At 34.2% G+C, this 25,733-nt stretch overlaps 1 protein-coding gene across 1 annotated transcript in view; it reads left to right on the forward strand.

The window, feature by feature from the left end:
- The window catches only part of LOC150084233 (intraflagellar transport protein 81 homolog), a 224,292-nt gene that overhangs the window by 107,449 nt on the left and 91,110 nt on the right, over window positions 1–25,733 (forward strand). The window contains exons 8-10 of the mRNA XM_090375125.1: window positions 4,211–4,374; window positions 7,600–7,695; window positions 21,206–21,352. Of these exons, the coding sequence (XP_090231251.1) occupies window positions 4,211–4,374; window positions 7,600–7,695; window positions 21,206–21,352 (407 nt within the window). The remainder of the gene's footprint in view (window positions 1–4,210; window positions 4,375–7,599; window positions 7,696–21,205; window positions 21,353–25,733) is intronic.

Here is a 25,733-nt window from a genome sequence, read left to right on the forward strand (position 1 = left end):
GATATGACTAAAGAAAAATACTTCTCTTCTCTTTTCGGAAATACTGTTTGTTCAAAAAGGTGCAATACAAGGGCAACTTTTTGAAAGGATGGAGTTGGTTTCATGTGTACTTAGATTTGCAGGCGAGGAAAAAAAAACAAAGTGCATTTTTTGGATCTTTACCTTGAACTAAGCCGAGTTAAACCCATTCTCAACCATGACATCAGGTTTTATACAATAGCACTTCTGTTCCATCCTGGTTGGGGTAAGAAAATCTAGAGTCAGTGAAAAGATCCTTTTCCACCAAAAAAGAAACATAAAGGCAGAACATACCAAATTATAAATAAAAAAAACAATACACAGGCCAGTCATACTGAAGATTAACACTCTCACTGCCATCTAAATATCAGAGAACTCATTCAATGTGTCATAATTTTCAGAATGATAAAAAAAAAAAAAAAAAATTCAGCATTCAAAAAAATTGTACTAATGGTCAAAAATTAAAATTTTGAATTCATTGCCAAAAGTGAACATTTATTTTTGTGCTGAGCTATAAATCAGGACAAATCTTAAAATTTTATTAAAACTTTATTTGTGTACATAAACTAACATCAGCACAAGCAAAAAAAAACCCACTTTGTGCCAAGAATTCAAGTATTATCACAAAGCATTTAATCAGTGTGCCAATACTGAGTAGTTGTTAACTTCACGTGCCTTTATGTTTATGGCACTTGTTGGTTGACCACTTATGAATGCTTGCTTGTATGGCCCACCACTTGAGTGCATTTTGAATGCATTTGTGTGTTGCAGCACAACACCCTTAGCACCATTTATATGCATATATGCATTGAGGCCGTGAAAGTTTTAAAAAAAACTCATATTAAAGGATACATTGAATTGCTCAGATGAGGCAACACTGCAGCTAGTGAGTGGATATCCAATTCATCATGGAATGGAACAAAAAATGTTTTCACTCCTCCTTAAAGGCCAAATAATGGAAATGAAAAATAATTTTAGAATAGATATAGTAATAATAACCAATATAGAACACAACCTATTACCCCATCCTTTTACTCAAACTTACCACATCACAATTTTCCCAAGAAGAGAACTCAGTATTGGAATTGTAAAAACAACAGCAGAAGAACTATTAGGAAACATCTTTTCCAACCAGTAGGGTATTTCTATAACCCTCACTCCAAATCAAAGACATTTCAGGGTCCATTTTGCATTTTTCCTACTCATGCAAAGAAGCTCTGCTCCAAAGTGTGGGATTTCATTTTCAAATTTTCTTAAGATCCATCTAAAAGTATGTATGTCATTAAATAAGTTTTAGCTTATTAACTCTGAAGGTTGCGATACGAATATATTTATGCTTTATCTGAATTTAACTTAAATTTAAATAAAGTCAAACTGTTAGTGTTTCTCAGTATACAGTACTGTCATTGTTGTATGTATCAAGCATAGGCTCTTTCTGTGTATAGCTGTGAACAAACTGGGTTTACCATTTAGTGTATGTCTCTTATTGTGGAGACATTTTGCCACGAGTTGCCTCCATAATGTGAAATCAGTGCATTAGGTAGCAAACCCTGTTTGCTTAAAACTGTGCACAAAAGGAGGTTATGCTCAACATATATAATGACTTTTTATACCTCTCATAGCTAGAGGTTTTTTGCCCTAAACTTAATTATGTGTTCATTTTTATTTCTCCTCCATGCAATGAAGAGGGTTTAATTATAATAATAACTAGGGGGCTTTGCCCCTGCTCACTTTGCTTGCCAACCCCCACGCATGCTTTTCTACGTAAAGTGTAGAGGTATGATGGAGTAAGTCAAATCGTTTCTATGTAAAAGACACCTGTTGAAACATGCTGATCGTTATCTAATCAGGAAATGACCTATGTAATTATTTACCTGTGCATTTGTAGTGATGTAATTGAACTGCTCACTTGTACCCTGTGACCTGCATCCCTCTTCTCCCATTGGCTACCCCACCTCCACCACACGGCATTCTCAAGGTGGAATAAATATCACTATGTAATTATATACCTGCGTTTACATAGGCCACTTAGGAAGCCTTTTGCTTCGGATTCCATAGTGCAGGAGGAATATTGTTGCATCCCAAAGAGCAGAACTAAAATATTTACAAAATGCTAAACTATTTAAAAATATACAAACTATGTCGGGACTATGGGTCCCTTCATCAGCTGACATTAATATACAAAGAACATTATAATGGAACATCAAATGATGCCGGGTGTTGTCATGTATTAGACAGTGAAGCATATGCATGAGGTTCGTGAACGTTATTATGGAGGCATTGTCTTGCAATGCGACAAACGTTGGCATGCATCCTATTACGCACTCTACATTGTCAACAGCAAGTGTCTGATTCTGCCCAGTAACCCATTTGTGTTCCTTCCATTTAATGTTCACCAACCTCATGCACGTGCTTCACTATCTAATACATGACCACACTTGGCATCATTTGATGTTCCATTGTAACGTTTTTTGTATATTAATGTCAGCTGATGAAGGAAACCATTGTCCAGATATAATAGAGGTATGATTGTAAATATTTTAGTTTTTTGTAAATATTTGTATAGTTTTGTTATTATTTATATAATAATAACATTATTGTTTGTTGTTTTCATCTGTTCAGTCATAGCTGAACAGCTTCTTCAAGTCCTTCATACTCATGCCAGTGCCGCTCTTGATGGTTTTGAGTCAACGCGTTCTTTGCTGACCTGTTCTCCTTGCTCCACTGACCCCTCCTAGCATTATCGATTTTCACAATGGATTGGATCGCATCATGTGACCAAAATACTCAATTGTAGCTTGGTGATTTTGGCTTTCCATGATGTTTCTGAGATTCTAAAATTCTGACATTCCTAAAATTTTCCGGTGAAAAATAGTGGAGTAGCTCACCATGTCTTTCTCCAGCAGTGGTGCTTTTATATGGCTGTATAGGCATTTACTAATTAAAACTCAAAGTCTTTAAAAATTTTTTCCAACAAGGTGATATTTTGTCCCAAAATTAGATACAACTAATCAGTGTGACAAACTCCTCCACCTAATTAAAGTCTCCTGCATTCATAACTTGTAGAATTTAAAAACCAGCTCTTCAAACTTTCAAATACCAGTGCTGTGCTAAAGCATAGGCAACTGGAATTGGCAGTTAGAACAAAGAATGCTCTAACGGCCAAAACTGAATTATCATAAATTAGTGTAAATATTACGTTTCCATTATTATAAATAGTCAAACCTCATGAACCTTATCACGCTATACTTGAGTTTCACAAAAGAATTTAAAATAAACACCTTAAAACCATATGTATAAACTATTTAGCAAGAGCACATATAAAAGCAGTCATCACAGCTAACCGCCATTGCTGGTCACATAATCCTATGTAATTATTTACCTGCACATTTGTAGTGACGTAATTGCGCTGCCCTTTTCTCTCATTGGCTCAAATAAATATCACTAGGAGGAAAACTTTTTTAATGTATAGAGAGATAAGATTAATAATGGTATTTATTAAGATAATAAAAATTGCTAAAAGTGAACACTTACTTTTGTGCTATGCTATAAATCGGAACAAATCTTAAAATTTTATTAAAACTTTATTCATGTACATAAACTAACATCAGCACAAACAAAAAAAAAAAAAAAAATCCACTCTGTGCCAAGCATTGCTGTGAAGCACTCAATCATTGTGCCAGTATTGAGTAGTTGCTAATTTCATGTGTGTTTGCATTTATTGCTTGTTGGTTGACCACTTAAGAATGATTGCTTGTATGGCACACCACTTTGGTTCATTTTGAATGCATTTGTGTGTCATAATAATAATGGTATTTATTAAGATAGTATTGATGTTATTAAGATGCTATTATCTAATATATGCTGCTATTTAGACAGCTTATATTAGAGTGGCATTATCCAACTTATATTCTTGAATAAGTAAAAAGGAAAATTTATTTTTAAAAAAATAGATGAAAAAAAAAAAAGATTTAAAGATTTTAAATGCTGTATTTCATTAATATAGGATTACTACAAGAATTACTACAAAAACAGTGATTTGGATATATTTACATTGTTGTAATTTCTATTTCTTGATCAGTTTTGTGCAATCTCTTTTCTGCCTTGATGATAAATTCAATAGCTAGTAAAAAGCACATTGCAGCATTTGCTAAAATTAATGTTTCCTTTCTGTGTATTTTATTAATATCAGGACTTCTTCAAAAACTGGAGGAGGAAGTAAAGGTTAATACATATCTAGTGAAAGAAAAATTGCCAAAAGAAGTACATTCAAGACAGAATTATGTGAAAGATCTTCAGAGAGTGGTCTCTGAACCTGCTATGGGACAGTCTGATTTAGATCATCTTAACTCTAAGGTAAGGTAGGAAGAACTAATAATATAAAAAGTAAAACAACAGTTTATACTAGTTGTATGGTGCAAGAAAGCTCTGGGATTTTCTACATGGGCAAAAAAAAAAAATAATAAATAAATAAAAAAATAATAAATAAATAAAAAAATAATAATAATAATAAATCACCTATCTGACTCCCTCTTCACATAGTATCTATCCAGCTGAGCTTTGAATTTCTCCAAGCTGTCAGCCTGTACCTCCAATGGAGGCAACTTATTCTAGTACTTAACAACTTGCTGAATAAAAGAAAACTTCTTTTCTTTTTTTTTTCAACAATTTTTTTTTTTTTTTTGGCTGATGCTGAATAAGCTTGCTGACTAGTGACAACATCAAGAATGCTGATAGGACCTTCGTGCGATCACCATCCGAACGCCTGCAACGGTGGAGTGAATTCTTCAAAGCTCTGTATAATCACGACCCACCTCAGGGACCACCAGCAACAGCACTCTCGATCGACCCCCCTGAGGTCTCCATGGTCGATGTTGAGCCTACAGTAGAAGAAGTGAAAGCAGCCATACAATCCCTGAAGGATGGCAAGGCACCAGGAGTGGACCAAGTCACCACAGAAGCGATCAAAGCCGGGGGAGATGTACTGCTTCGCCGACTACACTCACTCCTCAAAACCATCTGGTGCACTGAACAAATTCCGTTAACATGGAGGAAAGCCATTATCGTACCGATCCACAAGAAAGGTGATAACCGGGACTGCAAGAACTACCGTGGCATCAGCCTCCTTTCCATCATTGGAAAGGTCTTTATGAAGATTATCCAGTCAAGACTGCAAAAACATCGCGAGCAAACCAGTCGAGAAGAACAGGCAGGATTTAGACCCGGGCGAGGATGCTGTGATCAAATCTTTGCCATTCGTCAGCTGATGGAGGAGAGGATCCGGTGTGGACAGCGAACCGTCATTGTTTTCATTGACTTTAAGTCTGCTTTCGACTGTGTTCACCGGCCTGCCTTATGGAAACTACTAGAGGTTGAACATGTACCTCGAAAAGTCATCACACTCCTCCAAACTGCATACAACGGTTTAACCAGCCAGGTGCGCATCCAGAACGATTTATCTGAGGAATTTACCATCCAAACTGGAGTCCGCCAAGGGGATGTAGCCTCCCCGTTGCTTTTCAACATCGTGGTCGACGCCATTATGAGGCAAGCATTCAGAAACAGACAGGGCATACAATATGACAAGGATCACTATGTGACTGACCTGATGTTTGCTGATGATAGTGCTATCCTTGCCGGTAACGACGCTGAAGCCACGGAAATCCTCTACGACATTGCCCGCATTGCCCGGCCATACGGTTTGAAGATCAATGCTGGTAAGACAAAGGCCCTGACAACAGATGGGTCGCAAGCCACCATCTATCTCGAAGGCGTCCAGATCGAGCAAGTGCAGGACTTTAAATACCTTGGGTCGCTGGTCCAGGAGAAGAAAGTTGCATCCACCATGGAAATTCACAGCAGAATTGGACAGGCGGCCACTGCGTTCGCCTCGCTCAAATGGTGTCTGTGGAAGAGGACCAACATTTCCACAAAGACTAAAATCCGACTCTTCCGGACTTTGATCCTGCCCATTCTTCTTTACGGATCGGAAACATGGATTTGTCTCAAGTTAGATTTGAACAAACTTGAGGTATTCCAAATGTGATGCCTGCGGCAGATCTTGGGCATCTCTCTTCGCGACCGCATCACTAATGATACCATCCGCGCCAGATGCCAACAGCAACCAACCATTGCCGACCAAATCCAGAAGCGAAGGCTCAGATGGTTTGGCCACGTATGTAGAATGGGCACGAACAGAATACCATCCACACTCCTTTGGAGACAACGACCCACCCAATGGAGCATCCAACGGACCGCGCCTAGGAAAACGTGGGCCAAGCAAGTGGAAGATGACTTGAAGAGCTGACGTCTCGACCTTAACCAGGCCAGGACTGACGCCATGGATCGTAAGGTATGGAAGAACATCACAGAGCAAGTCCGAAACCCTGCGGCACCTACAGCAGCATACTGGTTGCGTGGCCAACCGCCTCCCCCAGCTGCCAGCTAAGGACCAAAGAAGAAGAAGAAGAAGAAGCTTGCTTTCTTGCATCATATGCCTCTACTAATGCTAGTGCTAATGCTAAACTTCCTGTAGTCCAGTCTAAACCATTCCCCTCCCCAACAATAATTTGAATTTATGCCCACTTGTTCTGGAATCATTTATAACAGTGAAAATTTCACCTCATTCATTTAACTTTCACTTCTCAGAGCCTTCTACACCTCAGTGAAATCAGAATATCAAAAGTTAACAAGCAAGAGCTTATTAACTCTTGGTATCAAGTGCAACTGCTTCTCGAAATCACACATAGGACCCCCCCTACTGTTCCCCCCAACCTGTGGACAGTTTGCTTACTAACAGAAAAAAAAACTTACTTTTGTGTTATGTTTCCTTAGTAGCTGTGTGTATTTCTTTTGTGTTATTTTTCTTTCTTAGGTGTCTTATTTACTCTCATGTTGGTGATTGGTGGTGTGGGGGAAAGAGCTGTTGTGTGATTTCAGGCAGCATTTATGCCATACTAATATGGGATTCTGTGATTCATACCTTTTTGGGCATGTGTGGCCATTGATTGTTAACTTTATTATTTTTATGTTATTTTTTTATTATGCAGATTTATTAAAAAAAAATTTTTTTTTGTTTGTATGCAGGTTGCAGTTAGTGCCTTTTTAGAATTATTGGTTGGATTGCAGCAATTTTAATATTTTGTTGCTTTAATAATGCTTTAATTTTGTTACATCATAAACATTTTTATTATTTAAAAAACTGCTGGTTCAAACCTGACAACTGAAGAGTACAAGCGATGTTTAGATTACTAATGAGGATGGCATCACCTGATTAGTCTATATTCAATGTTGTGAATATTTAAAATCTTTTACAATACATGATTATAAGAGCTGTTAAATGCATTTACATTAAGTATATACAATATTTAATCAATGGTTAGTCTAATCAATATCTAAGTTATATAGCTGTGTTGCTGGTATATGCCATATCCCTAGATTCTCCAATGTTAAGTTTGCTGTAAGAATAGTTTTAAATCTTGTTTTTTTTATATGGTAGTGCCCCCCCAGCACACCTTATGCATAAGAATTATTCAGGTATTCATGTTGAATAACAGCTTGATTTTTTAAATATTTTCATAGATTCAGATTATTAATTCAGAAATTAATCAACTCATAGAAAAAAGAATGATGAATAGTGATCCTATCGATGATAAGCTCTCTCTCTTTAGACAGCAGGTAAGAAGGCAGTGTTTTAATTGTCTATATACTGTATATTAAAAACAAAGATTATACAATGTTTAAATCAATTAACTTTCTAATTTTACCAGATGTTTGGTATTTGTATTAAGTGTGATGATTGCTTTCTTTTATGTGACTATCATTTTTTCTAATGGTATCAGGTATTATACACCATTGGTGGGGGGGGGAGAATCCTTTCATTTTATAAAATGAGGAAAGTGTTGTTTTTTATTCCAGCAAGTTTCCTCTAACAAAAATGTTCCTACAATGAGTATATAATTAAATTATGTATTATCAGGCTCCACTTTGCTTTTATTCTTGTAAACAGTTGCATTAACAGTAACAATATTTAATAGTGTCAATTTTACAAAATATGATGGTATAATTTATTAATTCCCAAGGAGAGAGAGTATATATAATCCATTATAAAAGTCATAAAGTTGTTTCTTTAAAATTAAAATTCTGAAACAGTGAATCAGAAAATTTTTCGCATTAAAGTTTCACTTTTTAAAGGAACCTGTATTAAACTTAAGTAGAATATATGCCCACTATTTGTATGTAGATAATAATAATAATAATTAATTTCATGATATGAATTTAATTAATTTTATTAACCCCTAAATACTATAGTCAAGTAACAGCAGTTGAATTATCTAGTACCAGTTGTTTCTAAATTTCTTTATCAGTATAATTAATACAACCTAACAATTTACATAAAAAAAAAAGGCACTTTTCATGCTTACCAGTATCTTCTGGCTGAAAGCTAAATTGCATTAAAATTTTTCCTTTTTGATTTCTAAATTTGGCAGGACTGTATGTTGATTAATTGCCTTTTATAATTAGTTTAATAAAATGAGAAAAATATATAATTGTTCCATTTCAGCACATTTATCTTTTCCTAATAAGTATTTCTAGGATGGCATAATATAATTAAGAAATGAAATAGTATCATTCTACCCCCACTATCATCTAAAATTTAAGTACACTGTGTTATTAATGGATTGTTAATGTTTATAATAATATACTTATTAAGTTGCCTACCTCCCTGTGTGTGCTTGTGTGTGTGTGTATTTATATAGTCTTTATATAGTCATAGTCTATAATTCTATGTCAAACATAGAATCATTAGTGATTCCTAATAGTTTCCAAACCTATTTCTGTAATGAACTCAAGACAGAAAATTTGTTTGGTGACAGTGGCCAAGCGTCATGCAGAATTCATTTCTTTGGAAGACAAAGAAATGCATTTTTACTAAAAGAATCGGAAAAGTGTATATTGAGGGCACTTTCAAAATTTCACAGACTTTGTTTTTACAAGTCTATGTTATTATGGCAAAAATGCATGGAGGTGTGCATCCAATGATGTATGCTCTTCTCTTAAATAAGCTGTGATCTACATATGGCAGATTATTTGGTATGATTCTCCAGGTTCAATCCCGAATGTAACCTATAAAACTTAATTGCAACTTTTAGGTATTTTAGGTGGTAGATGACTTTCATCAACCGGTGAAATACCACCACTTTGCTTATTGGAGGCTTGAAGTGGTGAAACCCATGTTTAGTCTCTAGAGCAAAGTTTCCGGCATCTCCCTCCCCCCATACTTCTCCTTCAACCCATGCACGGTACTAAGTACTATAGGTTTTGATACCTTTCGTGTTTGGGGTTTTCATAAAAAAAAAAAAAAATATACACAGTTAAATACAATCACATTGAAAGCCAAGGGGAGGGGCAGTGAAAAATGTTTGTTAAATCTATTTATTATTGTAACCATTCCAGTTTATTTTTTGGGACAAGGATGTCTAAAAAGACTCTCAGTAGTAAATGTACACAAAGCTGATTTTTGTGGTTTCATAGTAATCAAAGTGTATGATGTTTATCGCTTATTGATTTTTTATTAATTCTAACTGACAGCTACTGTTAATAATCCTCCACTCTCATTTTCTCTTTAATTTACATTACACAGAGTGTATACATACACAACATTTATTAGTTTCCAAATCTAGAAATGCTCTTGATGCACATAGGTTTCTTTTGACAAATAATGTGTTGCACTCTCTCCACACTTCTATTTTGTCTATACTTCATATCAGTCTTTCTCAACCTTTTTACCCTGGAGGAACTCTTGAAATAATTTTAAGGTCTCAGGGAACCCCTGCATGAAAGTATATCTGTCGCTCACGGTATGTTAGTGTGATAAGTAAGTTGTAGTAGATATAATAATCCAATAATAATCGTCAATGCTCTTTTAAGTAGAGAATCATATTTTTCCGTGGATCTGTTTATTTTGGCCAACGTATTAGTCACACTCTTTTTGTGTGGTTCCCTACAAAAGATATCAACTCTAATGCAAGTCAGTAGTGCAGGTAGAGGAAACTTCAGTTTTTCCTTTTTTTAATTTCACATTTGATTTTTTTTATCTTATCCCAGTAGGCCTAAAAGTCTTATCACAAAATTCTACTATACAAGATGCTAATGAGGTATGGTATGTGCAAGAGTAGTTTTTTTCCCCTCCTAATTAAAACTTAAAATGACTTTTAAACAATCTTTTTTGAAAAAAAAAAAAAAAAAAACAGGCAGTTAAGCTTAGCTTAGCTTTCTTCAAATTAATCTTTATTTTATTTTCATAAATTTTAAAAACTCATAAGGCAAACATAATAAATTTAATTTTTCTAAAGGTTAGCTCGGTAGGTTTAATTTAAATAAAGGTTGTAAATTGATTTTAATTAATGTTATTTACAACATGAACATTTATTGACAATGTTGAACAGTAAAGCTACTAAAACCATAAGCCAAAGCAATATGAATAAAAATATAGCCTAAGACAATTTTATACAATACTTTGAAAAAATATTTTCTTACTGAGTGACATGATCAGGCTGAAATATAGGCCTAGCATTTACAAAATTATTATACATGTGTTGGTTCCTTGATATCTTTTATAGGCCTATATATGCATAAAAAGTGTTATTTTTGAAACTAAAAATAAAGAATGAAATTTACATCTTTTTGTTTTTTGCTGCACAAATACTCAATTCTGGGTCATACTTGAGATAAGCACACACAGATTTCATCTGAAACTGAAATGAGACAATTTCTGTCCTTGCTCTTGATGCTTTTTAAACAAGAAAAAGCTTGCTCACACATTTAAGAAGTCGAAAACTGCAGCAAAATGTTCATTGCCTTTCCTGTGAATGGCAGGATACTTTTCTTTCAAAGAAATCCAGAATTTGTCTGGGGGCAGATCAGTAAATCTCATCTTGAGTATACGATCAGACTGCAGCTTACAAAGTTCTTCCTCTTCTCTCAAAATCAAGTTCTCACCCTCATGGATAGCACAGATGGTAGGATTGTCGTCCTCCCCACACCGGGTGGAAAAGACCCGAGTTCGAATCCTGTCGATGACGGGAGAAATTTTTATGGGTCTTTTTCACAAAATGGTTGAGTTAGTTGGTCTCAGGTGAAGGTAGCATGTTTTTTTCTCTTGGAAACTCGGGTTTTTCTTCCAGCAAAAAGAAAATTGACCTCAGAACACACATAATTTACAGACAATATACATGGAGCAATGTGGCCTTAGTTGCTGATGTTCCTAAAACCCAATAACAAAGACAACAACAACAAAAAGTCAAGTTCTCAGGCTGAGCAGAAGATTCAGAGAAAGCGTCTTCACCCAGTCATACAGTTGTGTTGAAATGGAGGGAAAATACTGTTCAGTTTTGTTCTGCAGTTCTTCCAGGTGGTTTTCCATAAACCTTGAGACTTGCTGATATCCATCCTCATACTCTCAAGCCCAGGCAGCAGTGGAAACATTTCAAGGTTTCCTTTTGCAACATGATTTTTCCAAAGATTCAGTTTCCTTTCAAATCCAAGAATCTTGTCACTTGAGTCGGAACATTTTCTCCAGGGCCTTGCAGAGACTTGTTCAACTGGTTCATGTGATGAGAAATGTCTGCTAATTAGGCTAGTTTCTGCAGCCATTCTTCATCTTCAAAGCACTCAGCAAAATTTGGCCTACTATTTCTTGAAAGTACTCATGAAATTCACCTTTCAGCTCAAACACCCTGTCCTCTGCTAAGCCAACTTTTACATAGCAGGAGATTTATGTGTTCTTTGTCCAGGTTTTCACACAGTTTTTAAACATTCTCTAGTGAACTAGGCTTTGTTTAATAAAGTTAACCATTTTTGCAGCATCATCCAGAACTTTTTTCATTTCATCTCCAAGAGTTTTTGACACCAGCACTGCTCTGTGAAGAAAGCAGTGTGTTGTGACATCAGGATTTTTTTTTTTTTTACAAGAGGGATGAAACCTCTCGTGGAGCCAACCATTGAGGGCACCATCAGTACAGATGAGATGCCAACACAGTTCCTCCAAGACAGACCTTATGTTTCCAGATACGAAGACAAAACATTAAATATATCTTGGCCTTTGCCTGTTTTGGGCAGTTCTTTGCAGCAAGGAAAGTTTTCTTGAATTTCACCATTTACAAATCTTAAAAGTGCTACAGCATGACATTTATTGGTGAAATCTGTTGATTCATCATGCTGGATAGAGAAGCTGCTGTTTTTCAGTTTATTACACAAAACCTCTTCAGCATCATGTGATATATCATCAATACTTTGACATCGTACTGTTTGAAAGTGGATCCTTTTCAATTTCACATACTGCATCTTGTTCTAGCATTTTACTCATAATTTTACATGCTGGCATTATTAGGTTCTCACCAACTGTGTGATTTTTCCTTTCCTGGGCAATATGTTCTGCTACTAAATAACTTGCTTCCTGAGCCTTTTCACTGGATGTGACTTTTTTTAACAAAAGCTTTACTCTGTTTGGAGATTCAAATAGCCATTTAAAATAATCAGCACTTTTACTTCAAATGGCTGTGATTTGTAGTGAAGTGCCTTTTCAATTTTGCTGGAGCCATTGCTGCATTTGTAAGTTGTTTGCCACAGATGAAGCACAATCGAATAGGACAACTTTGATTACCAGCTGATGTACAACCCATTGATAAGTAGCTTTCATTGTAAAGATGGACTTTTTTGTGTCCCTTGTTGCACTAGGGCAGTGAAATGACTCAGAAGATTGTAATTCTTCATCATTAATTTTATCAGAATTGTCCATAGGCCTAGAACCCTCTTCCATCTTACACTTCTGGGCAAAAATCTCTTCTTCAAAACCTCGTCTTCAAAAATTGCCACATTGGATCATCACACGTGTTTGTAAAATACAAATGCTAATAAAATATAAAACAGCAGGGCATAATAAATATTTACACTAGAAAATCAAAAAAATATATGAAACTTCATGATAAATTTGTTTCTAACCTACACACCACGTTTTGCAACCTCAACAACAGCAGTTATGGAGGTAATTTGAGAGGAAGAGGCTGACGTCATCGGCCTACCTTCCTCCTGTCCTTGCAATACAGCGCTCACCAATTATCAGTAATCTCCCCTATCTCGTGTCAAAAACTGAGAACAGACTGAACCAAATGAACACGATTCTACTGTGCATTGCCATATGGGGCTGAAAGACCTCTAACAAAATTGCTAACGGGGATGCTCAGTCATTGTCCATCACTGCGAGCTCTAGCATCATGTGGTGCACGAAGTTCAAAAAACAACGTTTTTTTTTTTTTTTTTTTTTCAATCATGATCTCTCTTGGAACCCCTAATGATACCTCGCGAAACCCTAGGGTTCTGCAGAACTCCAGTTGAGAAACCCTGCTTTATATTGTATATGCTCTAGGAGAACTCACCATCCCTTATTTTGGGTGGCACCAAGTTTTTATTAGCCCTAATATGTCAGCATTAGTTGTCCTAAGAGTTATAATTCATTAACTTTATTAGCTATTGTCCAAAAACTGCTATAAACACAATGCTTACTATTATTGTTTACTTCCCTAACATATCCTTTAAAGTTTTTTAAGTTTGCTGTCCTAGCTTTAGCTTCATTTGAGATGTACTTTCCTCAACACATATTTCCAGTGTCAGAAGGATTATTGACTTATGTAACCTCATACAAGTATCTTTGAGATGTGTGTAAATGTTAATTTTATTTTATTAATTTTAATTTTAATTTTTTTGAGTGTGAGTTTATTCCATTTCTAAAAAAAAGTAAAAGATTTTTTCTAACCACAAAGGCAGGCCTTTCTGATTAAAATTAAAAATTTTCCCCGAAAAGCTTTGCAGTATCTTAATTTTTCAGTTAATCCTTAAAGCTTTCAGTAAATAGTCTCTCCTTGTCGTGGCTGGGCATAATTTCAAACATATATAATATCCTAAGCACCTTTATTTTTTCAGCATGCCTCTATATTTATCCCCCAGGACATTGGTTTGTTTGCAATTAATATTGTTAATTACACATAAATAATAATACTCTCTTTTAGAATTGTTAAAAAGTGATAATTTGTTTGCTGCATCATCATCATCAATTTTTTCTCCAAATGAGTATGTCTCAGTTCCCTGATTCTAATCCACCTATTTTTATTGCAAAAAAATTACTGTTTTTCCTTATAATAGATTCCCCCCCCCTTTTAATGAAAATATATTCTTTTCTGAGGTATGTGTGCATTGCCTAGCAGTTTACTGGTTTTTGAATCCAGTAAACTCTTAGGCAATGCCTCAGATTCCTTCATCTGTAAAGCATCAACTTGCTTTCAGTTCATTACAACCTCATCTGAGAGTGCATCAAGATTTAGCTTCAGTTTGCCTCACACTGCACATTGAGGACATAGAAGAGAATCATTAAATGAACTGGGATTACCTATGAAACTGACCTTGCAGTATATGCCAGAGACCATAAAAGATGTATACTAATGACTTATACGGGAGTTACCTGTAAGCATCCCCCATATGAGTTATGTAGTCCTGTGTTGTAGCATTTGGGCTCACACTTCTGTTAATCATTATTAAAATAAAAATAATGTATGTAATAATGATAATAATATCATACACTATACCTTGATAAATAAGAATTACACACTAATTAAAATTGTAACACCAGTAAAATCTAACAAAAAAAACAACAACAAAAAAACTCACAAATTAGTGCAAATGCCCTGAAGAAACAGTTTTTTTTTGGGTAACTAACATTCAAAGGAACTGAAGTGAACTTAAGATGGTATGGATGCATACTATCATAAGTACACTGGATGGGATTGGAGAAGAAAGGTTAGCTAAACAGAATGGTTAAGACACAGAAGCAGGCTAAGAGAAAGGCAAATTGATGATGTCAGGCAAGCATTAGAGGAAAAAGAGCTTATCCTGACTAACTAAAATTTAACAGAAATTCACTAGCTAAATTTTAGCTAGTAAATTTAAAATTTCACTAGCTAAAATTTAACAGAAATCTGATAGCATGGAGACAACTAGTGAATGAAAGGCTGATAGTCCATTTGAATGATGATAAACTCTAATCATGGTGTGTATTTCATTTAAAACTATTATATTAATGTGTGAAACTACATCTTTATTAACATCTTTGTTTACTTAGCATACACGTGCTTATATACTAAGTTAATATGCTATGTTAATATTCAAGTGGTATGATGAAGAGGAAAACAAAAACGTAGAATTAGGCCATAAAATTTAGATTTTTTAATAGTTGGGGGAATTGAATGGAAATTTTATATAGTAGAATAACATATTCACTAGGAAGTATCTCTTTTGTCAATTTTTTACTTGTTATTATGAAAGATGATAACAAATTCTTCTTGTCTTTATATATATAACTATTATCTTCAGTTTCCTATTATTGGTAGCCTTCACCTCTACCAGTTTTGCATCTGTTATTAACTGTAGTTTGTTGATAAGCATATCAGAGCATTAAGTGTTTTGTGTACTTGTATTTCCCATTTTTCTAACAAGTTGCTGTTGTTATGGGCGTTTAATGGCGCATAAGCTACTATGGCTATAATGCGCCTAAACAAGTTGCCTTGTCTCTTTGTAATTATAAAATGCTTTTATCTTAGCTGTGAGTTTAAAGTTTTTATGTTAACTTATAGTTAGCATGTAAAAAAACTTTAATTTTACATGACTCCTGTATAGTCTTTCTCTTTGTCATATTGTCCCTCGTGATTTATAATTAGGGTTTGGATTTTTATGACCTTAAAAATGTCAACACACAATGAAAATATGTCATTAAATTTAACCAAATATGACTAAATAATTTACTGTATAAATGATAATATTTACTTTTTTTATTCTTTTAAAGTTGTACAACGACTGGTTATACAAATTTCTAACAAGTAATATAATGAAAATATCACAATTTACAAGTTTTTTGTTTTTTTTTGAAATATAAACATTAAAATAAATTTTTTTAAACATACAAAAACCAAAATGTTTAGGCTAAGGTACTAGGCTACTAACACTTAAGAGTTGCTAAGTACTTTCCATCGCATTGCGATACCTGTATCCACTGCAAATGTTTTGGAGTTAATCTCCTTCTATCATCTGCTAATATTTGCTTGTAAGCAGAGAAGGACCTCTCAACATCAAAAGATGTGATCGGGGCAAAATTAATGCCGTAATGACATTGGGAGCTAGAGGAAGTCCTTCAACGGTCATATACTCTAAAACTTGGGAAATTTTGCATATGGTGGGATAAGCGGGGTTTCTAGCGAAAACTGCATCTAGTTTATTAACAATTTTCTCTCCAATTTCCCCCAGAACTTGTTTCATCTTGTCCTCTAGTTTTCGAACAATCTCCATAGCTTTAATTAGAGGCATATCTTTCGCCTCCAGTTTAGTAATCGAGGAAGATAGGGAAGAGAAATTACTGTCAATATAAGCGATATTATCCTGAAAAAGGCCTCTGAGGTTGGGCAAATTCATATTTTAGCATTAAATCAGCTCACACACCAACCATAAGAATAAGTATTTACTGTAACTAAAATATTTACAAATTAAAATAAATAAATATTTACAAAAACTGCTATTATATTAAATTAAATTATATACATGTAAAAAACATTAAAACTGTGATAAAATCCTTGCGATAAAAACGATAAAAATCTCTGGAGCTTTCAGAAGCATCAGCTTCCTTCCTCAGCAGTAACAAAACTTCCTGCAGCACGTCCATATATAACAGGCTCACGGTACTTATACACGTGGTGCAGTCGGCGCATGGTCTGAACTGGAATCGGAAATAGCTCGGGAACGTGTTAAGCAAAACCGTTCATCCATACTTAGGATGATACTTTCAAACAGAGGATGCATACCTCTGTCCCTATTCATAATATTGTGGTCGGATGAACAGATTCGTAGGCTCTCGGGCCATTTACAGTTCCAGAACCCATGCGCTCTATCCACGATAACCACATCCTCTTGGGAGATTTGATGCTGCTTCTCCCAAAAATGTTCGGCCACAGCAGACTTATTGTAATCAGCGGTTTTTATAGCATTTGCATGCTCCCCCAGACGATCCTTGAGCCGTCGTTTTGTCTCGCCCACATGAGTAGTGGAGTAGTATACAGGATAAAATGCCCAGATTGTGGGGAATGTTATGTGGGCAGCATCAAATCTCCCCAGAGGATGCGGTTATCGTGGATCGAGCGCATGGGTTCTGGAACCGTAAATGGCTCGAGAGCCTACGAATCTGTTCATCTGACCACAATATTATGAATAGGGACAGAGGTATGCATCATCTGTTTGAAAGTATCATCCTAAGTACGGATGAACGGTTTTGCTTAACACGTTCCCGAGCTATTTCCGCTTCCAGTTCAGACGATGCGCCGACTGCACCATGTGTATAAGTACCGTGAGCCTGTTATATATGGACATGCTGCAGGAAGTTTTGTTACTGCTGAGGAAGGAAGCCGATGCTTCTGAAAGCTCCAGAGATTTTTATTGTTTTTATCGCTTTTAATCTGGTTTATTTTAGTGTATTTTATCTCAAGGATTTTATCACAGTTTTAATGTTTTTTACATGTATATAATTTAATTTAATATAATAGCAGTTTTTGTAAATATTTATTTATTTTAATTTGTAAATATTTTAGTTACAGTAAATACTTATTCTTATGGTTGGTGTGTGAGCTGATTTAATGCTAAAATATAAGCGATATTGTAGGATACCTTCTCCTTAGCAAAAATTTCCTGTCCTTCAGATATGGATTTAGCTTCCTCGGGTACCAAGTTGTCAATTACCTGTAAATAAAAATAAAATTATTTATGGCTTTAAATACCATGTAGTAAGTTTTATTTAAAACGGTAAATAACCTCCTTGATTGCTGTAAAATGTCGGCCATAATACGACACAGCGTCGAGCCAGGTTCTCCATCTTGTGATTACTGGCTCAGGTGGAAGGGGCAGATCAGGGTGCAGTTATTTTAAGAGCTGTACTCTTGAGGGCACCTTAATTAAGGAAAACTTTTTTAGTCAGTGATATCAGCTTGTCAACATCTTTAAATTCCGAATGTACTTGTTCTGCTACACAGCGAAAACCACGGGCTAAACAAATAAGATGTATCATGCTCGGAAAAAATACCTCCAATGTTTTCCCGGCTTTGAGCATGCAGGCTGCTGAATCCATTAATAAAAGAAGAAAACGATCAGTTTTTACAGTCCAGCCACAAAATACCTGAAACAAATAAGTAATTGTATATTAATTTAATTTATCATGTTATAAATTATACATTTACAATTTTAAATAATTAAATAATAAATAATAAGTTTAATTTTAACCGCATAGACTCCCATTCCAATGTAGCAGCTTTTAGTTGATCACAGAGATACGGTATTTAAGAAATCTAGCAACAGTTGCATGATTAGTTTTATCCAGAACCTTTGATGCAAGGAGATACGATTTAGATGGTTCATCTGAATCAAGCTTTCCGACAATAAAATTAGCTATATATCTGCCTTCACAATCCGTGGTTTCATCAACTGAACCCCACATACAGCTGATTAAAATATCTTTGTGAATATTGTTTAGACACTGCAAGTAAGTAAGTAAATAAATAAATAAATAAATAAATTAATTAATTAGAATATAGCTTACACAGCATTCAGTCTTTTGGATTTTATTAAATAATAAATTATTTATTAAAATCAATGAGAGCATACCGATTTATAGCAGTCCTCAAGGTAATTTTTCCGTAACATTGATTCGTCAGGAATTTTTTGGGAGCAGTATTTTTCCAAGAAGCTTTTGAAGACCGGATTGTTCACTTTGTTCCAAGGAATGTTTGTGGCAACCATTGCTTGGCATAAATCGGCAAAGAGTGGATCTGATGTTTTTTGGTTTTCTGCAGTAAGCAGCTGCCGTGTAGTACACACCCCTGAAATTCTCCTTCTCCTTGCTTCATGCAAAGCAGTAATGTTATACTGTTGTAATTGGGATACTTTCGTGCACTATACCTTAAAAATGTATTTATATATTTATTTAAGAATATTTAGAAAAATTATTATTATTTTCCGATTTATATGAAAAATTGTGTGAAAAAACTAAATATGGACGAGCATTAAATTTGGAATGTCCGTATATGGAAGCATCCAAAAATAAAAATTATGATAGATCTATTACCAGGTAATTAATTAATTTTCTTAAATAAACTAAATGCAACAAGGCATAATATTTAAGAGTTTAAGATTCTATATAATATTGGTGTAGATACATCATAGATAACTCTTAAAGAACAACTACGACAGTAGAGTGAAAGGCATCATTTTGTCTGTATTTCATATTGTGCTCTTCCTTCAAAACAAGTAATGCACATGTAATGCACTACCTCGAATAAGTAACGCTTCACTAATAGAGAAGACTATTGTTACTTGTCTTACCACCACCCACCGATGAAAAGCCAAATAGCTTTGAAATGGTGCCGCCTGAGTGGTGGTACTCACTGAGAATAAGTAACAATAGTCTTCACTATTAGTGAAGCATCACTTATTCGAGGTAGTGCAATACATGGGCAACTCGTTGTGAAGGGAAGAGCACGATATGAGATACAGATGAAATGGTGCCTTTCACACTACTGTTGTAGTTGTTCTTTAAGAGTTATCTATGGTATATCTACACCGATATTATATTTATTAATTAATTTACGTACCTCTTTATTGCACGCATTGCAATATATTATTTTCCCATCCATTTGGTATGTGTCTTTGGACCCTTCTTTAACCACAGAAGAAATCCATTTTCTAAAAAGCTCAGTTTTGCTTGATTTTGGCTTCATTTTGCCAACAGTTGAAGTTTCTACTGTATAAAATAAGTTGAACGAATAATTCGGTGAACTCACTATACGGCGAAACTACTGTAAAGTTTTAAGTTATAGCTAAGATTATACAACGGTGTAGTTGTGAGTGACTAAAGAGCCAATCAAAATAACTTTGGGATTTAGCCGCTCATGCCCGCCAACGCTGGAATGTGAAATGATTAAATGTAAATTCCCACGGTTTTTTAGAAATATATTTTAAATCAATTTGATAAATAATTTGTCGATTATTGTAAGACGAAATATGAAAATTTTATGTCGACAAGTATAAAATATGCTATTAAATATGATATTTTTTTGAAATTATGACCTAATGTGTAAAATATGATGAAATGTGAAATTACAAACATGCTTCTTTAGGATCCTCAGACCATGTAACATGGACACACTAAGTTTCGTGCCTTTATGTAAACGAAAAATGAATATGATAATACATAAAAATCTGAACCATATTTATAATTAAAGCCTTCGCTAAATATTACACATTATACACAATTTTAAGAGATAGGAAGTGGTGTCTTTCATGGTTGTGAGGTGTTCATTAAGAAAGAAATTGCATAGCTTGAAACTTTAGCATTGTAACATCAAATATGTTGTGTATACTCTGGCACAACCATCAGGTCAGAGCAGTTTACAATAACTCATTTATACAATTGTTAATTGTATTTAGCAGTCACAGGCTTGAACCACAGTCTACTCAAAGAACATGTGCTCCTGCACTCTCTCTTATGACCTTGGCTGTGTTGGGCCTTGTGTAACATGTTAGAAGAAATTGGAAGAAAAATTGATGTTTGTAAATTCTAATGGAGAATTGAAGCCCTAATCTTTGAACTTAACTTTTTGATATTTATTCTCTGGTGCAAAAAAGAACAGTAGTTATTTTTAAACATTAACTAAGTAAGAAACTATAACCGTATAACAAAAAAAAAAAACCATTCTTAATATTTGTTTGATTATTGTTTATTTTGTTTGTTAGATATTATTATTGCAGTCTCTGATTCAGCATTACCACTTAAGCAGTCATTGACTGCTTGGTGGTAATGCTGTGTGGGTAATTTTATATTTTTTTAAATATAAGATGACTGGCAGATTTTTAAAAGGGATGAGTTATATTCATGTAGAACAGGAAATATTAGCTGAGAAGGCTTGGAAATGTTATAAAATGGCTTTTCAGAATTAGAAAAGAATGACGCAATTATTTATTATCAAGTTAAATTTTTATTTATTACAAAAAAGTGCAGTTATTCTTTATGGTCAAGTTTTTATTATTACTGTAATTCCTTTTGTAGGCAGCCATTATATCCAGAAAGAAAGAAACAGCTGCAGAGCAGTTGAATGAAAGTAGAGGAGAATTGACTCAATTGCTGGAAGATATACAAGAGAAGAAAACACAAACTAGAGGATTTGATGGTGAAGAAGTTCTTAAAGGGGAAGAGGCAATTTTATTATTATTAATATTTTATTTTGATTTAAGTGCTATTTATGAATTCAGAATATAGCAGTTACCTTGGATACGATTATCTGAATGTGAAAATCAGTTGAAAAACAAAAATATTGATTGGAAATGAACAAAACCTTTCAGATATCAACAAAAGCATAATATATATATTTTTTTTTTGACACAGTATGAAAGTTTTTTTTTTTTAGATGTTTTAGTAAAATCTTTAGTTAAAACAGGATTCACTTGTTACAGTGAATACTGTTTTAACAAATATATCCCTATAATGAAAATATTTCCAGGTTCAGGTGACTTCCCTTATTATTAGTGCTTTTTAAGTTTTATTTGAACAAAATCGTTTTGATGAAAAATTTAGTCCAACAAATTATTTTCAAAGTATACTTATGTATAATATTCTCTGGTTAACAATTAATGTGAAAAATTTTAACATCAAAATTAGTGGCACTGTGTAATCCATATTGCAAATATGGCTGTCGGAAAATTTGTTCAGAGTAAAAAAATTGGAAGTTTTAAATATATGGCAAAAGAAATTAGTATCACGCCTACTGTGTTTTCCACATTTATGAGTGATTATTCACAAAATAATTTTTTTCCCTCTGTTGTATGATAATTTGGCATTTCACTAAACAATTTTCACTTCAAATTGTGCAACTATCAGAAGCAATAGTTGTGTCATCAAGTGGTGCTTCTCATTCAGCACAATCAAAAATTATTACAAAAGACAGATGTTACCATATACTGTAAATGATGCAATGTCTGGAACCTTAAAGTGAGAATGTTTTCATATACAGTGAACATCAGTCATCCAAATATGGATTATCAGAAATGTTCAGATCATGCAACATATTTCATACCTACTTTTGAGAAAAAGGTAAATTAGAAACTGAGAAGGAACTTGTTGACTTAAAGTGTGGTGATCTGTTGTAATAGTTTTGGGTGGTGTTTGCTGACAGGATGACTGATGCTTTCCAGTGTCAAAAACATTTAGCCTCTAGTTCTGACATGAACTGATGAGATAATCTGGAAATGGGGATGTAGGCTGTGTTAAGATTGGTCTAAAGCAAACACAATCAGTTGTCCAGGTAAAGTCATATTAGCATTAGAGGCATATGACACAAGAAAGCAAGCTCATACAGCACAGCCAAAATAATAATAAAAAAAAAAACCTCCCATTTCACCCATTGATTCGGTCCAAAAGTTTGTCAAGTTCTTCCTTGAATTTATTTAAGATTTCAATTTCCACAATGACAGATGGAAGTTTGTTCCAGCAATCAACCACCTACTGGCTAAAGGCAAATTTCTGCATATCTGTCCTAAAACTGTCTTTCCTCAGTTTGAATTTATTCCCTCTCAGGTGCAATCTGAGCAAGAGAAAGATTCCCATCAGCATTGAGCTTGCTTAAACCATTTAAGGCCTAATACACCTCAAATAGATCATCTCGCAGGTGCCTAGTCTCCAGACATTGTAATTTGCAGAACTTAAGCCTTTCTTGGTAAGAGCAACAGTTTGTTCCCCTCACCAATCTCATTGTCCTTTTCTGTACTCATTCCAATAGCTCTACATCCTTCCTAAAATGAGGCCTAAAGAGCTGTATGCAGTACTCAAGGTGTGGCCTGACCATTGCCTTATACCAGGCATTTTTCATCGGAGGGCCACATAGAAAATTCATAACAAATGGCAAGCCAGAGTCGGTGCAATTTTGATGACTAAAAACACTATAAACCAAAAACGCAGTTTTAGCCACTTCACCAGGTCAAACGGGCTGTACAAGATAGAAAAACTATAAAAAATTATAAACACGGGATATTTATTGTAAATAAAGCCATTCTTCTTCCAGTTGCATAGCTCCCTGAGGAGCTGTTGTGGCCACCAACAAATTCCTCCGACTGCATCAATCATGTGCTATATGAGCAGCATTCCAAAGTGTCATGCCCAGAAGTTCACTGATCCCATCCTTCCACCTAGTTGCAGGTCTTCCTCTGCACCTCTTCCCCTCGGTTTTTCCTTCCATTATATTCTTCAATAAAAAGTTTTTCCTTCTTACTATATGACCAAAAAACTTGAATTTTCTTTTGTTGATGCTAGGAAGAAGAATTTTAGGCCTGCCAATTTTATTCAATACCAGCCATATAAAGCCATAGTCATATCAAAAATAAAGTTTTATTGTTATAATCACATTTGATATTACAGAAATAGCAAATCAATGAGATGTTTGTAGTTGTTTTGATTTAGCAATAATTGAAATGTTCGGTTTAATAGTAGAAGTTCCCAATCTTAAAAAATCTTCCAAATGTTCATCTGTCATTTTTGATCGATTTTTGGATTTTATATATTTCAATTTTGAATATATTTGTTCACATAGGTAAGTGCTACCAAAATTAGAAATTATTCTTCTTGCTGATTTTTTAAATTCTGGAAATTCATTTTCTGTCAAAGTTTTATAAAATTTTATTAATGTTTCATTTTTCAATAATGTTTTCAGGTTATCGTTACTTTGAATATCTGTAATTTCTAATTGTAGATCTTTACCTATTTGTTAAACATTTACATCAAATGGATTCTGAAGTAATGTAATTAAGTTTCTATTGTTTTCAAAATCAACAAACGGTTCCATCAATAATTCAAGATTTTGGACAAAATTTTCATTAGAAAAAATCACAATTTTCACAACACAAAAAATGGGAAAAATTATTTTGTTCAATTTGATTTTTAAATAATTCTTATTTTGTCTGAAATGCTTTAATATTGTAGTACAAGTAATTTACAAGTTGATTGCGACTTTGGAGTTTTTTATTCAATGTATTCAAATGTTCACAAATATCTGTTAAAAATGTAAGTCCCCATAGAGTCTGTTAGTTCTGGGACTGGTTTTAATTTTTCGTTCATGATTATGTTGGTTCTGAGTTGAAAAAATCTTTTTAACACATTACCGTGATACAACCATTGTACCTCCGTATGATACAACAAATTGCCACATTCGCTTTCGATTTCCTACAAGAAAATTTTAAACTGACGATGGTTCAGGCCATTTTTGCGTATAAAATTCACAATACTAATTATAGTCGACATGATTGAGTTTGAGTACAAAAATTTACTGCACAACGATTGTTGTTGAATAACACAATGAAATTGCATAGGTCTTTCGATGTTTTTGGAATCAAAATATTTATTAACATGGCCAATGAAACCAATATTTTTTCCAACCATATTCTTTGCACCATCGGTCGTAATTGCTGTCAACAATTCCCAGTCAAGCTGCAGGTCTTCAAACACTTTTGATATGCTATAAAAATGTTTTCACCAGAGGTTCTATTCTTCAAGCTTTCAAGTGCAGCCAGTTCTTCTGTGACTTCAAAATTTTGATTTATACCACTTATGTAAATGAGTAATTGTGCTGTGTTGGTAATATGTTCACTTTCATCAATTGCAATCAAAAATTTATAAAATCTGTAACTTTTTGTTTCAGCTGATCTTTAACATTAGCAAACAAGTCTTCAATTCTTCTTGCTAAAGTTGATGCTGATAAACGTATAGCAGCAAAGTGCTTAACTTGATCAGGACATATTTCTTCTGCAATTGATAGGCACTCTTGTTTCACAAACTCGCCATCAGTAAAAGCCCTCCCTTCTTCAGCAATGATCTGAGATGCTTGCAAACGAGCTCTAATTAAATTTAAATTCTGATTAGTTAAACATATCATCTGTTGTTGTTGCCTCTTGAAATCAAAGCTCAGCTCTTGTAATTTCTTGTTTTGCAACTCTCCTTGAAGTTTATTGTAAGTTGAGGCATATTTTGTTGTATAATGCCATTTCATATTATATTCTTTCAACACAGAAACTGCTTCCTTACATATAAGGCAGGTACATTGGTTATTGTCCCTTATAAAAAAATAAATTAATCGACAAAAGTTCAGTGAAGACACTACATTCGGAATCAATTTTTCTTTTCCTTGACATCTTGGTTCACTAAAATTAAAATTAAAAATTCAAAGTTAAATAAAAATAATATGCATTTATATAAATAGCACTAATAAATTGCAACCAATTCGCACCAGATCGCTTGACCTGGAGCATATGATAATTATTGCAGTGGCCCAATGACTGCGGTCTGAATGAGAACAGCTGACCAGGAGAAAGATTAATACGCGTACTCGTATTTACATTGCAAACAGCAAAGAACACATTGCATATAATTCTTTCACTAATGCTTACTTGATTAATATTTAGATTAGTGTTTAGCAATTGTTTTAATAGGCGCTTATTTTAACTTTACAATTTCACTTTTTGACATAATGCTCGTGTTTGCCAGAAATACCCGAGGCTATAAACTTATAGCCTCGGGCACTCACACTGTTGTG

This window comes from Mastigoproctus giganteus, chromosome 6 (assembly GCF_048544385.1).
Source record: "Mastigoproctus giganteus isolate SK-2022 chromosome 6, ASM4854438v1, whole genome shotgun sequence".
Taxonomy (NCBI): Eukaryota; Metazoa; Arthropoda; class Arachnida; order Uropygi; family Thelyphonidae; genus Mastigoproctus; species Mastigoproctus giganteus.